Below are 21,762 nucleotides of genomic sequence, written 5' to 3' on the forward strand. Positions count from 1 at the left end.
GTTCAGAAGCAGGGCAATACTAGGTTAGAGAAGGGGGATGAAAAAGATGTAGCAGGTATGGTAACTATTACAGGAGAAGGTGGGGGACAGTAGCCAGATCATCCAGCTGGCATCCTGATAACCATCTAGCCACCCACTGCAGCTGGGAGGCCAGAGAGTAGTGCTCAAAATTTAGGATGCCTAAACCTCACTGATCAGGCGGAAGCTGTAGCTTAGCGAGCGTGACCAAAACTCACATAGCGTGCCAAATAAAATCGAATGAGCGACAGAAGGGCTTAGCAATGTAAAGGTGGATATTCACAAAGAAATACAGTAGAAGTGGCAACATTACCATTTTTGTGAGGGCTATGGGGCCTGCCACTGAAAACGGTAGAGTCTGCCAAAAAGCTATCTGCACATGCAGTGAGGTCACTGCACATGTAAGATTGCCATTTAGGAGGTCTGCAGGAGTATGATATATTCTTGTACCTAAGTAGAGGAACATGAAAGGCTGCCAGGCTAAGATAGCACCATATTAGTCTATAGGGATTTATTTTGAGGGCAGGATCGGTCGCAGTAGCAGGAAATGGGAAGAGGCTGGATTTAGCCCAGTTAACTTTGAGTCCTGATACACGTGCAAATGTATTACGTTTTAGTACTATGTCGGATTGACGTTGTGGATGTCCCTAAAGTAGAGGAGCATTTTGTCTGCATAGAGTTAAACTGAATAAGTTCCATCAATTAGCGATATAACCCATTGCAGTCCCTGCATACACATGATGTGCAAAGGTGCAAGGGCATACGAAAAGAAAAAATCAACATAGAGTGGACCAATCCCTTGGATGAATTTAGAGGATATCATCTACCTTTTGTGGAGACACATTAAGTGGCGTGATGGAGCCCAGTGGGGTAAAATAGGATGTCAAAGGATATCTAGTCGCTAGAAGATTTAGAGCCATCACAGTCGGGGTCCAAAGACGTAGCAGGGTCTTGGAATGCTGTAGTACTTGTGGCATCGCCTATATAACTTGCTCCAGATTAGGCAAGTGTGATGACTGCGACACCTGCTTCAGCCAGTGGGTCTGACAACGTCAACTGCTCCCACTTGGAGGTCTGTGTCTCTTCTGACAATAACTACGACGAGGCAACACCCATGGCCTGGCACTGCTCAGCCCGGTCCCAGGTCTCCTTAGGATCTGTGAAAAAGAGCGATGTACCATCCTCCACAACCTTGAGCCATGCCGGGAATAGAAGAGTATTTAATGTTAGATTCTCGAAGTCTGCATTTGAGAACAAGGAAAGTGCTCTGTACAAATTGCACTGCCAACGTATAGTTTGGGGAAATCACTTGTGCATTGTCCCCAGTCAGATTGTCAAGCTTGCAAACCTCTCTCAGGAGGACATTGTGTTTCTTGTAGTGCAGCAGATGGGCCACCAGTGGTCTCGGTGGGGCGCCATGGAGGGGTCTCCTTGTCAGCACTTGGTGTACCCGTTCAGTTGAGAAGTACCAGAGGATGATGGAGGGAACAAAACTGCTGAACCATTCTTGTAGAAAGATCACAGCATCCTGACCCTCCGTGTTCTCAGGGAGGCCCTTATTCGGACATTGTTTCTGAGAGAGCAACCCTCTGCATCCTTCGTCCTTTTCTTCAACAAGTAAATCAGATCATGTATTGTGCACAGCCAGATCTGTAGCAAGCTACTGTTCCACATTATTGACTCTGTAAGTTGATTTGTGGTGGTCATCCTGTTGGAGTGCGAGATCTATCACCACTGCACCAATTTTGTTCTCCAGTGATACTCTGGATTTTTCTGTGGCTGCCAGGACAATGTCTAGTTTTTCAACGCCAGCAGTGGATATGCAAGTGCAGTCCGAAGAGACCTCTCCTTGGTTAAGTGAAGACGGGACAGAAGGGTGCGAGGGTGTAAGATGAGCTCCTGACCGAAAACGCCTTATAATGACTGAGGGAGCACTAGTAGAGCCAGCATGAAAACAGAATTTTCCTGTAGTAATGGATCCACTTGTGAGCGCCAAAAGTTGAAGAAGTTATACACAGCATCAGCAGCCTAAAGATTGGAACAAACTGCTGGAAGATCGCCGACAGCCACAGGTGGGAGTCTAGAAGCTGCAGGGCAGCAAGTAGTCTCCAGTGAGAAGGGCTCAAGTTCAGGCAGGCTAATGCGCTCCAGCCAGGCTATCTGTGACAGGCTGGTAACCGCCAAGCAGCCAAAGTTCGAAGCAAGGGTAACTGGGAGGGGAAGCACAGAGTATACTAAACAGGCGTCAGTAGAGTCAACTAGTCAGCTGGAATAATGAGTGCGCTGTAACAGTCACTGTGTTGGTGTGTTGGGGGTTTGAGAGGTCCAGATCAGTAATTACGCTGTGAAGTATTCAATCATATGCAGTAGCTCCACTGCGCTCAGGGCAGCCCCTCTCCTGGCCCGCACAGTGCAGCAGGGCAGTGATAGGCCCACAAGTCTTAAGGGTCCTACAAGGCGGGGGAGGGAAGGCGCCGGCCCCCTGCTGCAGGGGGGCAGTGCCAGTGTCTCATTTGCCAGGGGAGCAGCTTCTGTTGCTGTGGTCAACCCTCCAAGACAGTAAGCGGTCTCCCACACTTCTAGGGATCCGTGATGCACAAGGCGGGTAGGGCGAGACTGCGCTCTAAGCATCTGACCGCAGCAGCCCACGGTACCTCAGGCTCCTCAGTGCCTGAGGAGCGGTATCTGATAGGGTAGAAGGGCAGATGGCAGCTTTTACAGGCCAAGCCTGCTACAGTTTGCCTTATATTATCAAACAATGTTAGTCCTTTACTGAATAAGTGCCAACAACCGACATGATTGATAATGCTTTGATGATAAACGTAGGTTGAGTGTTGATTCACTGGCTTCAACCCTTCCCAGCAACATAGAAAAGGGTTCATTAACACACATACCAGTGAATGTATTGCCACCACATAGATGCGTTCGCAATTATGGCTGACGATGCAGCCATTGCAAACCTGTATCTATTTTTTAATAACTTTAGCCTAGACAAGCTGAAAGCAGGCTGTAGTAAATTTGACGAACCTCGTTTCTATTATCAATCGTTTCTGAGACGTGCTCGTTAAAGGAGTCGAGATTAAGTCACCCTGCCTCCTTCTTGGCGAAAGGTGTAGTCTTGAAATTGGCTGAAAGAACGTTAGTCTACAGAGACTTTGGTTTGGTTTTCACGCTGCATTTGTCAAAATGTGTACTATCTTGTTTTAGTGTTTTGTAAAGTGAAATACTGGGAGGAGGAGCAGGACTTGTGCCTAATGGACATAAATGGTCCAGCATCATGAGAACTTGTTTGGTATCTTATTTGAGACATGAAATACTGTGTTAAGCCAGTCGCTCTGTGAATGTTTCCACGTTTTGTTCTTGGCTGCAAGCTGTGCATGGTGTCTCTTTGCAGCTCTTCCACATACAGATCGATTGCAGTTTTAAAGTGAACTCCTTTAGCTCCCAAGCACTGCCTAGTGTTTAACATTTAAGATTTAAGCTCTGCTATTGAGATGTCATGCTTTCTAAAGGCATCCCTTGTCTACCCAGCGTGATATGAGCATGGTCATATTGGGATTGGCGGGTCTCTCGGCATAGTCTAATATTCTCTGCCCAGTGCTCTGGCTCTTAAGTGGATGCAGTTATCCGTTATGCTGATTTTCTGTGCGCTTGGATTGGTATAATTTACACATTGTGTTCTGGTCTTCTTAAATTTACAATCGTTTCTTTTGTAGCAGACATCCGACTCCAAAAAATCTGGGGACCTTGAACCCACTGCTGCAGGAAACGCAAAGGATCCTGGTGACATTCCAACGTTTGATGAATGGAAAAAGCAGGTTTTGGAAGTGGAGAAAGAGAAGAGTAAGTGCCTTGAAGGTTTGCTTATGGGTTTAATGATCATGTTAATTAAACGGAGAATGCAGATGAACACGTTCTAGTTCAATTAATGCCTCCAACTAGCTGTGTGCCCCAGTAAGTGTCAATTGTTTTCTTTTTGTCTACTCAACATAAACATCCAATTTCCCCTAGCTGACATGAGCCTTTGAATAAATGCTCTTAAGTTGACTTTAGACCTGCTTATAAGGTAGTCTGGTTATGCAGTGTGACGGGAGGCGTATTTCCACCGTCATAGGAGGCACACCTTCCACATAGTAGTTCCTAAATGCCCGCTGGGTAGGTAGATGCGTACAAATCTAGGTGGGTTGCATTGTCAAACTTATATCAAGAGGATATCCCTCAGCCATAGGTCCACTTCTTCAGTGCTGAACTTGACTGATTCAAATTAGTTTTCCATGCCTTTCCGGTTAGATGGTGCTCCTAGACTATTTTGAAGCCTAAGAACAGGAAGGAGTGTTATGCATACACATTTACAGAATCAACTAACATAATGGCCCTCTTTTACATCTGCCCCACCCCCTCTTCTTTTGAATCAAGCCTCTGTCCTGTAGTGCAAATTTCCCTCTCCTAAGAACAGATATGTGTTGATGGTTTCCTGGAATCCCTCGCAGAGCTACCCATAAATACCCAGGACTGCTAGGAGCTGTTGTTTTTTTTTCTTATAAATCAAAAATACGGAACTTGTGCAAGCGATCTTGCTCAAAAGCCGTGCATGAAGCTCCAGCTTGTTCTCTGCGAGCACATGATTGCTGGTCAATATTTATTTTGTATTGAATAGGACCCCGGGGGATACTTCTGAAGACGTGTTTCAGCATAGGAAACACGGGAATGAGTGGTAGGCTAGTTTAAAATTCCCCCTTCAGAAAGCATTGCATCTGTGAAAATTACATTTGCATACTACAAGTAGTTTTCTTAGGGGAACACACCAGAGATTTCCAATTTCACTACATCATTGCACTTCTTATACTGAAAATTAGAGGCAGTTCTAGCAATTGATAAAAAAAATAATGTTTATGCTGTTAACTTTGGCTGTCACACCATATCTCCCTTTAAGTATGTTGCTAGTATTATACCATGCTATCACTTAAAACGCATACTGCATTTTTATTTTCTCTCAAGTTGCTACTGAACATATGTACACGATATTGTTTGCAGATAGTTGCTACATCCTACCGTTTGCGTTCTCTTGCACCCTATACAAATGTTCACCTACATATGTTATGGAAACGGATGTTCTGTGTTTTTAACTTTGCTACACATCCTGGCTCTGGTTTGCACTATAAAAACACCCGCAAATAATATAAGAAAAAATGCTCGAGGAGCCACTTACTTATACGCTACTTCTCTGTCTGCTTACAGACTGAGATGTGGCTTCTTTATTGAGCGATATTTAAAATACTATACAGGAGCGTGAGGAAAGCTTGCCCGTAAGGCCATGGAAGAAAATGGAACAATTATATGAATTTACTAAATCCATATGTTCTAAAATATATGAGCATTAATGATCTGTTTCGATCAACATCAGTTAAAAAATGGGTGTATAGAGGTTGTCACCATGAGTTATATTTTCCCGTGGTTTGGTTGGCATGAGAACCTAAGATGATTATTCTCATGCTACTTTCTAAAAAATAAAAAGTTTTCATCGCCCTTGTATGGAGGTGTTCGCAGCCCCCTAGCATCACTTCATCGGTAAAAGATTGGTCTCTGTACAGTGGACAGGTGGATTGTTTCCGAGGCATTTTCCAAACAGCACAACGCCACAAAGATACATGGGATAATTATTGTGCATACCTGGCAGTGTTTGAGTTTGACTTAGTTCTGAATCCTATGCACCTTATTATGTACAGGAGGCCACACGAGTTTCTGAAGTGGGAATGGTCCTCTGTGTTTTTCAATATGTACACGCATTGTATTATGTTCTTATTAAGAGTAACACCAAATTTACATGACCGCATCAAAATACTCTTCACTATCTGTGTACACGCATGTTTTTTTTCGTATTTTGAAATCTATGTTTTGCTGCTGAGGTAATAAAAAATCATAAATAAAATTCATTAAAAAAAATGTACTGTGCTGCTCTTGCTAGTGCTGCTAAACGGTGGACATTCTTACTAACCATTGATTCATGTGGCTATTCAGGTCGCTAGTTTCAGTTTTGCAGAGCCATCTTGTTGTGCTTGTGTATTATGTTTTTTCCATCATAGAGTTTTTGGTCGTATTGATTCAATGTTTTAACATATGAGCTGGAGTATTGCCTCTTTGGTTAATTTTTTTTTTGATTTTGAGTCCAAGCATGCTGGTGCCAAGAAAGTGGAGTATGTTAAATGTATTCGGTTTTCACTTCCCAATCTTTTTTTTTTTTTTTGCATAAAGACTTACCCTTCTCATGTACGGTCTTTGCAGAGATACATTCTATTGAATGGGCAAGGCTTTTGTTGGGGCTCCTATGCTTTGTTTCCTGCCTGAAAGCACCAGGAGCATTAGTGGTGGCTGCATGAGAACCACCACTAATGCCCTGCTTCTGCTTAACATGCTGCAAATGATGTATAGATTCATAGGCTTATTTCCCCACTTCCAACGGCACCAGTTACTCACCTCCGATTTCCCAGTAATATGGTGCTACTGTTTCGGCGCACTTCCCTTTCCTGAGCAGTTTTTACCCGGTACCTCATCCATGCCTTGCCCCGAGTCGATCATTAAAATGCTCCCTCGTATTTACAAGATATGGGTGCCTAATTAACAGGCCAGGCTTGCGTGGCGTTCTGGTGCCTAGAGGCGGTAAGGATGTGCAGCGCTTCTGCAACCTGGTTTAGGCAGGGCCCACTGAACCCTTTTGTAGCCAGAATAATCATATGGACTTTACATATTTAGTTTCTCGTTCACGATCCCAAACATGTCCTGTATTCTGTTTTTGAACCTCCATTGTATAAAGTAACGGGGCCGTCCTGTAAAGTCCTCGGATGAGGGAAAGCCGCACTGCTGGCAGACCGTTAGGGTTGCGTCCAGCAAGGGTTGCATTTTACTTTTTCACACATGCTTTGAAATGCTTTTGAATCTCTAAGGACCGGATTCCGTTAGTCCCCCCCCCCCCCCCCCCCCCCCCCCCCCCTTCAGTCCTGTAATGAAATGACTGGTGCTTAGAGGTAACGTGCCAGTCTATCATATTGTGCTTCACCGAGTGTCTTTTTGTGTTGAAATTGAAGACACGTAGTTTGTGCAGGAATATGGAGAGGTGTGGCTCACTGGTTAGAGGCGGCAGACCCGAGAGCAGAGAACGGCCCGGGACCAGGGTTCGATTCCCGACGCGGCAGGGTCTTGGACCAGGATCAGCGGACTGATAATTCTCGCATCGGTGCCTACTCCGACCAGAGATCACACTCGGCAACTCTGGGCATTAGCTTGCCTCATCTCCACAACGGCCCCACCAGACCGCCGGGGATGCCTGGTTTCACCTTGGAGACCCCCAGGAGGGACTATCTCACAGGGAAAGCCAGGACGGGTTCCCCAGTGGTCTATAGCGCTACGAGGCCTGCGGTGCGGGTAGCAGTGCGCTTTACAAGACACAATTTACAATATAGCCGTTTTAAACGCATTTGTAAAATTGTATTACGGCTAGAGTGCAGAGCTTGGGTACATTGTTCTGCAACAAATAGGGGGGGGGGGTCAAGTAGCAAAGAAATGTGAAACTCTTGACAGAAAATGAATTTCAGCTAATTTAGTACAAATGCAGCAGTACTTGTGTTATATCTTCACCACTGTAAATCGGCACCCTATTTGAGTTCGGCAACATTCTTTTTCAGCGAAAGCACTGGCAGTTTGGCAATCCGAAGCAATATCGCATAAACGTATTTTTTTCTTTTGCCAATGCATTCCCTTTCTAATCTTGTTTTCCGAAGAGTCTGCTTCCGTAGCTTTGCATTCTTTGGTACAGTTGTATTGTGAGACACCAGATTGCATAAAGCGCACTATTTCAGGCTTCCCTCGCTTGGGCGCTGAGTGAAAGTGATGGAAGTTGTTCCATTATTCACATTACCCGCCAGCTCGTTATTAAATATGTATGGGTCTGCTGCAGCAGAGTGTAGCGAGAGTGGACAAAGCGTCGCATTGTGCAGCGGCCTGTTACAACATGTTGCTGAATATTTCATAATGGGCTGAAGCTTTGTGGTAAATGGCTGCAGGTGGTGACCACATGTAAGGTGCTCAGCAGGGCTTTGTCCAACGAAAATGGACTTCTTGCAACGTAAAAAGAAATGTGAATTTGCTCCGTTATATCTTCATCCTTTTTAGAACTGATGCTCCATCTTTTTTTTAAATGTTATGATACTAAATCTGGGTTTTAAATAAGTTATCTTTAAGCATGTCAACCTTTCTACTACTACTTTCACTAAGCACCCTCTTTTCGTCATTGTATTTCCTCCTTAATTGTAGTGTTAGCTTTACGTGGAGAAGGCGATTTCCATAGACCGTATTCTTGTGCAATGGCCTTTTCACCGTACATAAATTATCATTCATTGTGCATGATTATTTTCTCATTATTATTTTGTGGCTGTTTAAAGCGTGTATATTTTTTCCATTATGTACCACTCTCTGTCTCTTGAAAGTGCAACCAAGTCAACCCACATACTTGAATCATTCCATGTCGTCAAGCTGACAACACAGCATTTTTTCAGTAGAAGTACCAAGAAATTGTTAGAAATGCAATAAAACTATCCTACTGAAATCCAATTCCCCAGAATCCACCATACTTCAGATTTGTAGTGCTTGTCGCGAGGAACAGAGCTCTTCATGGAGCTCTGCTCCTAGATTAATCTGTAATTATTTTCACTCAAGCGTCCATGGAATTCCAGTTCTTTAGGAATTTTCTCTGCCTCAGAAGTATTGCCCAGTCGAGAGCTATTTGGGTATTAGTGTCTGATATGTGTTGTGCCTATATCTGTTGCCTTATTCACCTTTGGGTGATATTCTATGTTCATAGATGGGCAGGAACCTGATTCTGGAGTCATTCGAGCTCTTGGCAGACTGTTCAGTTAGCCTGCCCTTAACAACATAGCTGTGGCGAGAAATCCCACAGAACAAGACATGCAAGTTCACTACTAACAAGTCCTAATGGACATGATGGTCATATAAAAAAAATTGTGAAATAGACGACACCTTCTTATTTTTTGTGAATGTATTTTTAAGTACATATTGTAAATATTGGTTTATGTGTTGTCCTTTGTAGCCCTGAAGAAGTCCTATGTGGACGAAACGCGTCGGCTACTGAGTTTTATCTTACATTAATTGGTGCTGTATCAATGAGAAGAAAATTAATAATGAACAATTGAAGGAAGAAGAAAAAGACTTTTATTGGACCTCAATTATAATTTACTCAATTCATTGATTAATTTAGAGTGCTGGACCATTGCTTGTCAGATTGTTTTGGAGTTTCTCCAATTTCTGAAGTAACGAGGTGTACATCAAGGTCCGTTGCACTATTGAAAATATTCGCACTTCACCCAACAGTTGTTTTGGCACGTGCGGTACTCTTATTGCCTCAACCTCTCGGTTTGTTGCTAATCACAGGAGAACCTAATCCCTTCCATACTTCACTGACTCCCAATACCAAGGCTCATCGCTTTTAAATGCTGTGCAATTTTTTCAAGCCAAAGGAACTTAGAAATCCAACTATCATGTAGAAGAATTTTCTTCACTGAGCCTTTACCACTCACAGCACCAACCTACTGACCTTTGCTGTAGCCTTCCTAAAAAGTAAAGGAAAAACAAAAATCAAGCTTTATCCACCTTTGGTCCATTGTTCTGGAACACACTGCGCCTAACATTAACCTCACAATCATAACCTTCATAGAACTCCAATTCAGCTCTTCTCAGTGCACCTTTCACCCTCTGACACCCCTACCTAGCTCCATACAAACTCTGCTGTGTAAGTACACTTAGATTGGACTATGATGTAACCTGCTCTTGTAAGTATTTGTCTGTACTTCTATATAACCATCAGGTGATGGCTCATTATGTCCACCTCCTGGTAAATACCGGTTACCCTTCTGGTGTTAGGAATGCGCTACCCAAAATGAAATAGTGAAAATACTTTATAAAATATATGACCTGTCAGCCGAAGAAAATAGAGTATCTCTATTGGAGACTAAGACAAAAATGTTTAAAGAACGTTTCGATTCACTTTTTGAAGCAAAATCCCAGGGACAGTTAAAGGTTATGTTAAAATTGTGAAAGATTTACATTTTATTCCAGACTTACACAAGGCATTCTTGCAGTTTTATCACCTGTAGAATCCCATTTTCTGAGTAAAACATAACACAGGCATACAAGTCCCAGTGAATGCCCCAGTTGGAAGATCATTCTAAATTAAAACATTTTTTTTAACTGCCTTCATAAAAGCGGTCTCTAGCTGTAGCTCATGCCTTAACATTAATTTATTTTAAAGCTCTGTAATCCCTAAGTGGGAGATCATGTGTATTTAAACAAATGTTGTGGCAGTTTGGCATTTGTGTACTTTTGTCAAGCCTCGACTTTGGCTAGGCCCTCCTAAGTGTTAATCAGTGTCATCCACAATCATGTTTTGAATCTGTTGATAGCAAATTCCCGAGAAATTCTTTTGAAGTGAAAAGTTATTCTTTTGTTTTTGCTTCCATCTTTGTGTCAGTTGCTCCACTGTAGTGATGTTCCTATATTCCCAATAGGCTCTGCGCATTGGAATAATATACACTATAGATTTGGACTGCGGTCAGTATGTCTCTATCAAGTATATTAAACTTAATTGTGTGTGCTGACTAACTCAGAGGTCACTAGAAACTTTCTCGAATAAACAAGAAGGGATTCGTTTCTGACAACTGCATAAATATGACAACTTTGTTTCTCTAGAACTGGAACAAATATCTTCAGAGTCGTGGAAACAATAGATAACTGTTTCACTCAGTCAGTCGTGCACGTTTCGTTTCTACAGAGTTGCAGAGAAATAGTGAGACAGGCATTTTCAATAAAAGAGATTTATTGAACATCCTTCTTTCTCATGCAAGAGAGGTGAACTGCTACAATCGTTACACAGAATGCAAAGTATAATGCGTACAGCGAGAACAATAGTATAAAATAATACTGTAATAGCATTGTCTGTTGCTATGACATATATAAAAATACATACATAAATAACACAGGCTAAAAATAATACTCAACTGGTACTTCTAAAATACGCCTACCCCAATTTACCTAACCTAGGTCTAGTACCAGGGAAGAAGTAGGTGCTGTTTAGCATACGTTTTAGTTCTGCCAAGAATTGCCAAAGTTATCTCTAGGTTCTAATCCGCTCCATACCTTTAGAATGAAAGCGGTTGTTATCTTTGTCTCGGGACTCGATTTCCCAACACCCCGCAAGGTGAGTCGGAAACCCTGGAGCTGGATTCTCTGCAGGAGGATGTCAGCTTCTTTGTCAGTGCGTCAGCTGGAGAGTCGGCTTCCTTCAGCACTTGCTGTAGCGAGCTGCGTCGGGCAAGTAGGTAGTCGAACTGCACCAAACCACACCGTGCTTTTCTATAGCGAGTGAAGGTATATTTATACCTTGAAGGTGTTTAGGAATGCCAGCTTTGACATCAAGTCGGGCATATGAACGTCATGGATGAACCTCCAAGGAATAGTTGTTCATGCAAAATAATGAGTTTTGTGGAGAAATCAGTATCCAGGCTAGGGGAGGTCCCTTCTGCTTAAGAGTCTGGTTTTCCAAGAAAACGTTGTTACGTAGATAAACGGATGGAAATAGCAATGCCTGTATTTGGGTTGCATGGGCTATGCCTAAATAAAAACTGGATTTCTATGCCTATATAAGGGCAACACAAATTGTACCTATATAAGGGCATGAATCGGGAAATTCATTTGGAATCTAAATCGACATACAACACCCACTCCACTTTCTTATGTACGACTTTACTAAATTCTAAATATGTTTAAACAAATCTAAAACATATCTCCACATGAAGTGTGAAAACCCCTCCAAAATATATAAAAATGCATTAGAACTGGTTGTATACATAAAAGATGCATTGGTGCTGTACGCATTAAAGCAATGTTTCATTCGAAGCATATATTCGCATTTTGAATGCTAAATGAATGAATCATGAAAATATACATTTCTCCAGTATTAGGGTGTCTTTCATAGATTCACATGCTTGAATAGTCCCCGTCGTCGAAGTGGGAGTCCCACGATAAATATCATAGCAATAAAAATACTAATAACATAAGTATGTAAAAACATAATACATAAAATACACAGTAGAACTGCATAGAAGTACCAATACATAATTCCTACATAGGAATACATGGTAGAGAGGAAAAAACACTTGCAACATATGCATGTCATTGTTAGTCCAAACTGCAGCCGATCAGGCGCAAGCACCCCTCCAGAACCTTCTCCTCAGAGCTCAGTCCCTCAGATTTTCTACCGCACGTCGTGTGAAGGGAGTCTCCCTGAGCTCTGCTCAGTTTTTCTCTACTTTCTTCTGGATTACCTGTGTTCTACAATGTCTTCAAGTAAGAAGTCTTTATTTAGACCTTGTTCTTCTTGTGGGATGCTGCAGCTGTACTCTGAAGATCCCCCACAAGAAGTGTATTTATTGTCTTTACCCGGACCATGAGGTGGGCAAATGTAAATTTTGCAGAACCTTTTCCAATAAGACCCTTAAAGACAGGGAAGGTCGTCTCCTCCTCTGGTTGCAGAGACTTAAAGACAAGGATACCGCACTTAGCCTGTTGTCTGAAACCTCAAAAGCAGCCTCTAAGCGTAGCAGTGTGCAGGAATTGCCTTCTCCATTTTTAAAGAAGAGTAAACTCTCCCTTTCTATGGCTCCTGCGGTGTCTTCACCTCCTCCTGCTACGCCCATACAAACAAGATCTGACTCTCGGGCGTCTACTGCTTCTTCTAGTCATGTTTCCACCAAAAAACATGCAAAATCATCGACTGGAGCGTCGACGATCGTCCCGACGACGATATCTGCCGTCTCCGACTCGTCGAAGGCGACATGTGCTGCTGGTTCATCGACGACGGCTACATCGACATCAATGTCGAAGACCGTATCACTCGGCTTTAGACCAGTGTCGTCGACGATACCAATCTCATCGTCGACGAAGAAGGCTCTCTCATCGTCGACGAAAACTTCATCGACGAGAGTTGTTAAATGTTTGTCATCGAACCCGTCGACGAGTGCTTCGTTGACGACAACTTCTTCATCATCGACGGCGACTTCGTCGATGGCAGGTCCTTGTTGACGACGATGGCCTCGTCGACGTCGGAACCCGTCAACGGTGGCACCGTCGACGGCAGGACCATCGACTACAGCTTCGTCGACGCCTATACCGTCGTCCTCCTCTATGTCGACGACAGTTTCGCAGACGGCGAATACCTCTTTTGCTTCATTGCCATTGATGCCACTTTCAACATCTGGGTCTGATGCCTCCACCGTCAACTCATTGCACCAACGACGCCAGGTACCTGTAGACCAGTTGTCTGTTCCAGATGACATGCAGCCACCTTCGCCATTGTTTGCCACTGGCTCTGAGGAGGACTCTGGTTCTGAAGAGGATGACGGTGGCCCTTTTCCGGCAGCACACAGTCCCTTGGAATTGGTGATTAAGTGCCAAGACTATGGCGAGGAACCTGAAGATCATTATTTTCAAGCCGAAGAACAGTCTGTGCAAGTTCCAACAGCGACGCTGCCTCTGTCTCTTATATCCAACCTACAACACGTGTTGGAGGATTACAACAAGCGATTTCCCTCATCACATCAGGGTTCGCCAGTACCGGGAGCTCCAGTGCCCGCAGCGCTTCCACCTGCGCTTCAGCTGCCACAACCACCAATGGCAATGCAGACGACGATGATGTTTGCCCGGTGCGTGAAGATGGCGGGGTGCAGGATGATGACAATGACACGATGGCCGAGTGGGATGACTACCGAATACAAACGCGTCCCCGCCTCCAGTGACACCAGGGGATTCCCCACCAGTGGACATTGCTAGCTTCCATCAGCTTATGGACAGGGTGGCTCAATACTTTAAACTGCCAAGAGTCCAAAGAGAGGAGGACTGTTTTCTATGTGATTTTAAAAATCAACCATTTAAACAAGTCAATACAGTCCCCATCATTGATTTCATCTGGAGTTAAGGGGTGAAACTTATTCAGACGCCAAATACCATCCCGGCGCAAATGCCTCGCCTAAAAAAGAAATACAAGGCACCCATTGGTTCCCCCGCGTGCTTGATCTCGCAGCCGAAGCCGGATTCGGTAGTCACACAGGCTGCTCAGCGTCGCTCAAGGAAGCCAACATCACATGTTACAGCTCCTCCAGATCGAGAGGGTCGTCGCCTGGATGCCATTGGGCGCAAATTTTCATCAATGGCCTCTACCACGGTGAGAGCGGCGAATGCATTGGCTATTTTAGGGCGCTACGACCGTCAGATGTGGTCTGACATGGCTGCCCTTGTAGCCCTCATCCCGGAGCCCTCCAGGGTTGAAGCCTTGAAAATTCTGCAAGACGGAGAGAGAGCGTCTGAGGAAATCATTGACTGCTCAGTAGACATCGCATGTACTGGCTTCCGTCAGCTTGCAGGGGCGGCTGTGTTGCGGCGGCAGGTATGGCTCCGCTCCACCTCTTTTCGTCAGGAAGTCCAGGCAAAGATCCTTGATATGCCGTATGATGGCGAGTTGCCTTTCGGAGCACATGTCGACGAGGCTCTGCAGGCCATCAAAAAAGACACCGACACTGCACGTTCCTTAGGGACGTTACAGTTCGAGAAACAGCCTTTTCGTGGCACACGTGGACGCAGCTCCAATTTTTGTGGAGGATCCAATCCCTCATACCGCTCCTACACCCAGGGTAATCGGCACTACTCTTCCCAGCAGCAGCAGTCCTCCCGTCAGCAGTCTTCCAAATCCTATCGAGGAGAGTCTGCCTATAGAGGCTCTACATCCAAACGACAACGACTTGCTTTTCACCCGAAGAGTTGGAGGTCGAATCTCCCTGTTCTTTTCTCAATTGTCCTCCATCACCTCGGACCGTTGGGTTCTGGACATTGTAGCGAAGGGCCATGCTCTGGAGTTCGTCAAGGTTCCTCCTCCCACTCCTCCATCCGGCCCACCTCCTCCCCACCTCAAGGAGCTGTTCAAACAAATTCGCATTATGATCAGAAAGGGCGCCATCGAATTGGTTCCACAGTCTCAAAGCGGAAGGGGGTTTTATTCCTGTTTTTTCCTTATCCTCAAGAAGACAGGAGACTGGCGTCCGATCCTGGATTTACGAGCGTTGAACAAGTATCTCAAATCCCAATCCTTTCGCATGCTCACGCTCGTGGAGATTTTGCGTCTTCTCTCCAAAGAATACTTCATGACCACCATCGACCTCCAGGACGCTTACTTTCATGTGCCAATTCTTCCACGTCATCGGAAGTACTTGCGCTTCCGTGTAGGTCGGAGACACTTCCAGTTCCGAGTGCTGCCTTTCGGCCTACGCTCCGCCCCTCGTGTCTTCACGAAAGTGTTGGCTCCTGTGATAGCCTTCCTCCGTCTCCAGGGCGTCCAAATAATTCCATACCTGGAAGATTGCCTTCTCAAGTCACAATCTCACATCCAGTTTGCTCAGGACACTCAACTCTGTCAGGATGTCTTCCGCTCCCTCGGCCTCTCCATCAATGCCGAGAAGTCTCAAGTTTTCCCAGCTTCCTGCAGAAACTTTCTAGGCGCTACTCTGGACATGTCCATAGCTAAAGCGTTCGTTTCTCACGAGCGACAACTGAAGATCCTCCGCCTCGTGGCTCGTATTTGCGCAAAAAGTCAGTTTCAGTCCTGATTTTGAAGTCCTTTCTGGGGATGGCATCGTCATGCATTTCTCTTATCCCGAATTGCAGATTAAAGACTCGCCCCATTCAGGAAGAACTGGACGGACAGTGGCGTCAGATCACCGGATCCTTCAACAACCTGATCAATGTCACCGCTCGCATGAAGGTGGCTCTCCAGTGGTGGACGCAACAGTCCAACATTGCAGCAGGGGTTTCTTTCCTCACCACTGTAGGAGAGTAAGGTCTGCAATCCTATGGTCACCCCAGATTTTTGCTTTTTGCTTCACTTGTTTACGACTTTCCCTGGCTGTGGACCTGCTAATCAGACCCACAGCCTAGCTGTTCTCTCTCTAAATTGACATCCATGTACTTTAGGTGCATTTACCAATTGGTATTGGGTCACTCTTGTAAGTCCTTGTACAGTGTACCATAGGTACCCAGGGCATAAGTGCACCCAAGGCCTTCCAAGGGCTGCAGCATGTATTGTGCCACCCCTGGCTGGCCATCTAAACAGACACAACTGGCTGGTAACACAGCTGGGGCAAGGTGGTGTAATCACCCTTTGCTTTAGATATAGTATACCTATATCTAACCCTAAAATGGACACATATACTCTTATAAGTCACTCCTATGGCAGGCCTTATCAATCCTGAAGGCAGAGTGCTTGGAAGTATGCAAGATGGTGCTCTAGCATGAGCTGAGCCTGTCTGCAGCTTTCGGAACCATAGGCCAGATGTAGGTCGCCGTTTCAGGCCATTTACCGATCGGTAAATGGATGACAGGTATGTAGGGGGCATTTTTTTACTGATTCGGTAAAATTACCGAATCTGTAATTTTACAGAATCTGTAAAATAAAAATTCGGTAAATTTACCGAATCTGAGGCTCCCATATGTAGGTGGGACTCTTCTGAGTCCGAGGCCTTACAGAATCGGTATTTTTACCATCAAATCCAATTTGATGGTAAAATACCGATTCCGGTTTGCATGCACATGTGTGCATGCACACCTATGCCATGTGACAGGCAGACCTGCCCTTAGGGCATGTTTCAAAGTTTCAAAGTTTATTTATTATGATAAGGAACTCTTTATGAGGTCCACATAAAACAGCATATACATACAAAACACAAATACTTAAAAAAAGAAAAAAAGATATTTTCATCACAATCACATGAGATATCTTAATACAGGTCCAAAAAACATTTAAAAAAGTTGTACAGTTTAAAAACAAACATTTCATTAGGAGGGTTAATCAGGGCTGCCTTAAACGAAGACGCTGATAATATGTTAAGTTGTAGGCAGATTGATCTTAACCATCTACGCCTGCAAGGCATCAGTGTAGGGCAAACGAACATCACGTGATCTAGATCCTGATCATGTAATTGGCAAAGATCACAGCGTGCCGAACAACCAAACCAGCTGGCTTGTAAAACTTTTAGCGGAAGCAAATTATGTCTTAATAAGTACACCAGGCGTCTCACGCCATGGGAGATGTTCCAGTACATATATGGTTGTGCTTTCCGCAGGGTATAAGATTCAATAACAGGCGTACAACCTTTTTTCGCTAGACAGAAGTCTCTATCAAGGCAAAACCCCAATTCCCAAGAGGCTGACTTCAAAACTGTTTTTAATTGATGAGAGGACAGTAAAAATAAAGTCTCCTCATTCAATTTCAATTGTAACACAGCAAGTCTAAAGTTTTTTACAATTGATGAGAAGTCATTAAAAGAACCTAGTAATTCATTTTTTATAAGGTCTCTTAAGGTATTGGGTTCACCTTTAGATAAAGCTACTACCCAGCGTATGATACTAGCAAGACCTTGAACCCTGCTGCTACGTAAACCCAATTCCTGTCGCAAGGAAGCAGTCGAGTTTGCGGTGCCTACAGACATTAAACTCCGAAGAATTTTTCCTTCCGCAGAGTTTAGAAAACTCCATTTTTTTAGATCAACTAATTCAATTCCATATAACAGGGAGGCTGGAACTTTCGCTCTAAAAACATCTAAGAGAATAGAAAAATGCCTTCTTCCTGTGGCTTTATATAGGGAAACTAAGCTCTTTCCCTGAGAAATAGCCTTCCGGGAATTATTGTCTATGTGTGATTTGTCACTTAGATTGTGAGTGACAATTTTACCTAAAAAGGTATAAGATTTCACACATTCTAGTTTTTCCCCCCCCACAACCCATGGAAAGTTAGAACATTTAGGCTTCTTTCTACCAGAAAAACAAATCACCTTGCTTTTTGCCGTATTTATTGATAAAAAATGACTTTCAGCATATTCAAAAAGTGCATGCAACCGATTATTTAGGCCCTTTGGGGTGAGATCCAAAATTAGGATGTCGTCTGCATACATAAGGCATGCAATTGGCACACCCCCCAAGGATGGGGCAATACCGGCGCAGGCAGAAAGAGTGATGGGTAAATCAACAGTATATAATGAAAATAGCAACAGAGCCAAAAGGCAACCTTGCTTCAACCCATTAAATGTTGGAATTAATTTGGATACGCCGCGATCACCTCCAAGTAAAACTCTGCACCAAGTGTCAGAATATAGGGCACGAATTAACTTAATAAGGGAAGCAGGCATACCAAGGTTAACTAACTTTCTCCACAGCAAATTTCTATCTACTTTGTCAAAAGCGGTGGAGAAGTCAATAAAGGCGCCGTATACCTGACCACCCCGAACTTTCACATATTTTTCATTGATGACTTGCAATGCGGTCAGGTTATCTAAGGTTCCATGATTTTGTCTGAAACCTGTTTGCTCCAGGGGAAGGATATTATGTTCAGATACCCAATCGTTAATTAAAGAAAGCACACATTTTGCAAACACCTTACCAATGGCGTCAAGCAAGGCAATTTGGCGATAATTTTGTGGTAGATCTCTTGCCCCTTTTTTATACAAAGGGACAATGATGCTTCCTTTCCAGGAGGGGGGGACTGTTCCACTTAAAAAACAGAATTTAAACACTGGGAAGAGTATTTTACTCCAAAGTTCACTCTGGTTTTTTAATACTAAAATTGGGATTTTATCAGGACCCATCGCACCAGAGGAACGCATATTCTTAATGGCACATTCAATTTCCTTTTCTGTTGGACAGTCAAGTGTAACAGCAGCATTATCGAATTCAACATTAATACCATGAGAATTATTATTACTGTACAACTTCTCAATATAGTGAACCCACACCTGTTCCTCAATGGCAATGGGCGTAGGACTGGCTCTAGTACCGCAGCCTTTGCCAATTAAGGTCCAAAAGGTCTTAGTTTGGTGGTTAAAAGAAGCTTCCCTCAATTGAATCCAGAGGGCGTCTTCCTTAGAGCGTTTTAAACGAGCCTTAAGCCTAACTCTCCTTCTTTTCAGGATAGACAACTTAGACTTAGCTTCTTGGGTAAAACATAAAAATTGCCCCCTTACAACTTTATTTATTTCTCTATTTATAGCCCGCAAAGGGTAAGGGGCAACAAAGGACTGTTTCACACCTGATTTCTCCTTTGCACAAGCGGTTACAGAATCTAAAAAATTAACAAAACAAAACATCTCTCTCCCCTCCCAGAGAGGAAGATTCTCGACAGTAACACACAAAAGAGGCGCTAGGTTTTCCACAGTACTGAGGTTCCAAAAACATTTCCCTGAGCTGGAATCAAAATTCACAGAATCTATATCCAGCCTCCATGGAACCACTTTCTGAAGACTAATGGAAACAGAAAGGGTCAATACATTATGGTCACTAAGATTCGATTCAATGACCTTCATATCCTTTAATAGGTGAAAACCGGCATAATCTATCATGATAAAATCAATAATAGATTTTCCCTTATTAGATTTACGAGTAAAAGCTGCCGGGATATCAGACGGAAGCCTCCCATTTACAATTAAACAATCCGCTTTAAGTAAACCATCTAAAATAAGTTTACCTCTTTTGTTAGTTTTTATGTTGGGGGGAAACTGGGCTGAAGGTATATTCAGAGACTCTTCCAATGGGATATTTCTAAACAACTCCAACCCGCAGTTAGATACATTACAATTTAAGTCCCCAAACATTAACACATGCGGAGTTGGTGAGATCTCCAAGACTTTAGTTAAAAAAGTGAATAAAGTTTTTAAACCATTATTGAAACAACAGTTGGGGGGAATATAAATGTTTACCACAATCAGCAATCTATTCGGGCAATCTTCAAATACATCTTTCAGAGTTATTGCTTGAAACAGTTTTCCTGGATCCAAATAGTGTGAATAGTTCCATTGCAATCTATTAGATAATAAGCATGCTAATCCTCCCTTAGCATGACCTCTTCTAGTGCTGGTTGCGTTAAAATCCAAAACAAAATAATCTTTATCCAAAACGAAACTTCCATCGACCCAGGTTTCTTGCAAGCAGATTATATCTGCCTTTTGAGCATGAAGGAAACCCAATTTCTCCTTATAATCTTTGAATCCGGCAGTGTTCCATGAGATAAATTTCAGCTCCCTGTTAAAAATTTGAATCCTGAATGGAACGGGGAGCAGATTTACTCGCAAGGACTCCAGGAAGCCAACTCCATTTGGATTGGTCATCCTTCACCGTTTGCTTAAGGGGAGGGTTTTTGTAAGAAACCAGCCTTTCATTTCTAGCCACACAAACTTTTAGGTTCTCAGAACCAAGATTAGACCAATCTGACAATCGCACATCTGAATTGGAGGAAAATGATAATGAGGGATTAGCAACATTATTTAAAATACGTTTTTCCCCAAAGTGGGGCATCACATCTATCCCTCTAATTTGTAATTCCTCAGCCCATTGTAAAACCAGGTTTAACACAACTTTTGAATAGAATTTCACCCTTGTTGATCTTAAAGGTTTCCCCGCATAAGAATTAAGGAGAAGTACAAGATCTAAATCGGAGGTTTGAACTAATTTCAAGCTTTCGATCTCTTTAAAACAGATCAATAGGGCAGATCTATTCAAAATTAAATCTGGTTCAAAAAGGGGAGAAAAATCAAGATATAACGTATCTACAATTGTTTTTTCTTTTGGGAGGACAACTGTCGTTAAAGATGGAGCCTGAAAGGGTGTTGCTGTAGGATTTAAATTAGACAGGGGCGGAATAGCAAATGGAGAGGTAACCTTAGATAAAACTTGGCAAGAACCTGGATTAACCTTACAATAGGAAAAGGGATTAGTGGATGGGAGAAAAACCTTAGGAAGAAAAGGATTAGTTAAATTTACTGGACCTAGATCAGAGGAGGGGGTGTCATCCTTGGGCGATACCACCCTAAATTCAACCTTGGGGGTGAGAGACTGCTCCACCTGCGGAGAATCATCTATATTTACTTCCACATTTTTATCAAAAAGAAGTTTCCTCTGTCTTTTTTTGGCAAACCTACGGACAGGTTTCCTCTTCTTCATTCTAATCTTTTTATATTTCTGGGGACTCGTATTTCCCATCAATCCCGTTTTTCCTTTAGAAATTTCCTCTTCCTTATTTAATGGCATGGAAAATATCGGAAAGAGGGAAGGCAAATCGGATTTAGAATTAAGAGGGGGAGTTGCTATTACCTCTATCTTATCACTAAGTGGGGCTATACAATTAGCGCCAGCCGAAACCACTTTGGGGGGTTTAGATATAGCTGTAAGTACTATGGGCTGCCTTTCCTTTTGACTTTCTATCAAGGGAGAAGAAGGCGCTAAATCCAAATCTACTGAAGAGGAAGGAGCGCTTATTTTCTGAGGCATCAACAGAGAAGCCACTGGAATAAGAGGATCTGATACTAACTCGTTTTTGTTTAACAGGAGAACTTGCAAAATCTGTGTTACGGTATCAAAAATACATTCCGAACCTCCCACAAACTTTTCCAGCAATCTTAAGATCGAAGACAGGATAGATTCCAAAGAGGACAAGGAGTTAGAAATTAGCCTCCCGTTAATATTTGGGGAACCCTCAGCTAAATTGTTCAACACTGGACCTGAGCAGGTTGTAAGATTTAATTGTGGGAGGGAGAAATCTAATTTATTAGAAGGAGTGCTACTTAGGGGACCAGTACTTGAAATCGTTAT

At 43.3% G+C, this 21,762-nt stretch overlaps 1 protein-coding gene across 4 annotated transcripts in view; it reads left to right on the forward strand.

The window, feature by feature from the left end:
- The window catches only part of SUCO (SUN domain containing ossification factor), a 696,748-nt gene that overhangs the window by 320,324 nt on the left and 354,662 nt on the right, over window positions 1–21,762 (forward strand). For 2 of the 4 annotated variants that reach the window (XM_086956303.1, XM_086956322.1), the window contains exon 7: window positions 3,735–3,861. In XM_086956303.1, the coding sequence (XP_086812429.1) occupies window positions 3,735–3,861 (127 nt within the window). The remainder of the gene's footprint in view (window positions 1–3,734; window positions 3,862–21,762) is intronic. The other 2 variants (XM_086956311.1, XM_086956333.1) reach the window with 1 other exon arrangement.

This window comes from Lissotriton vulgaris, chromosome 1_1, assembly GCF_964263255.1.
Source record: "Lissotriton vulgaris chromosome 1_1, aLisVul1.2, whole genome shotgun sequence".
NCBI lineage: Eukaryota > Metazoa > Chordata > Amphibia > Caudata > Salamandridae > Lissotriton > Lissotriton vulgaris.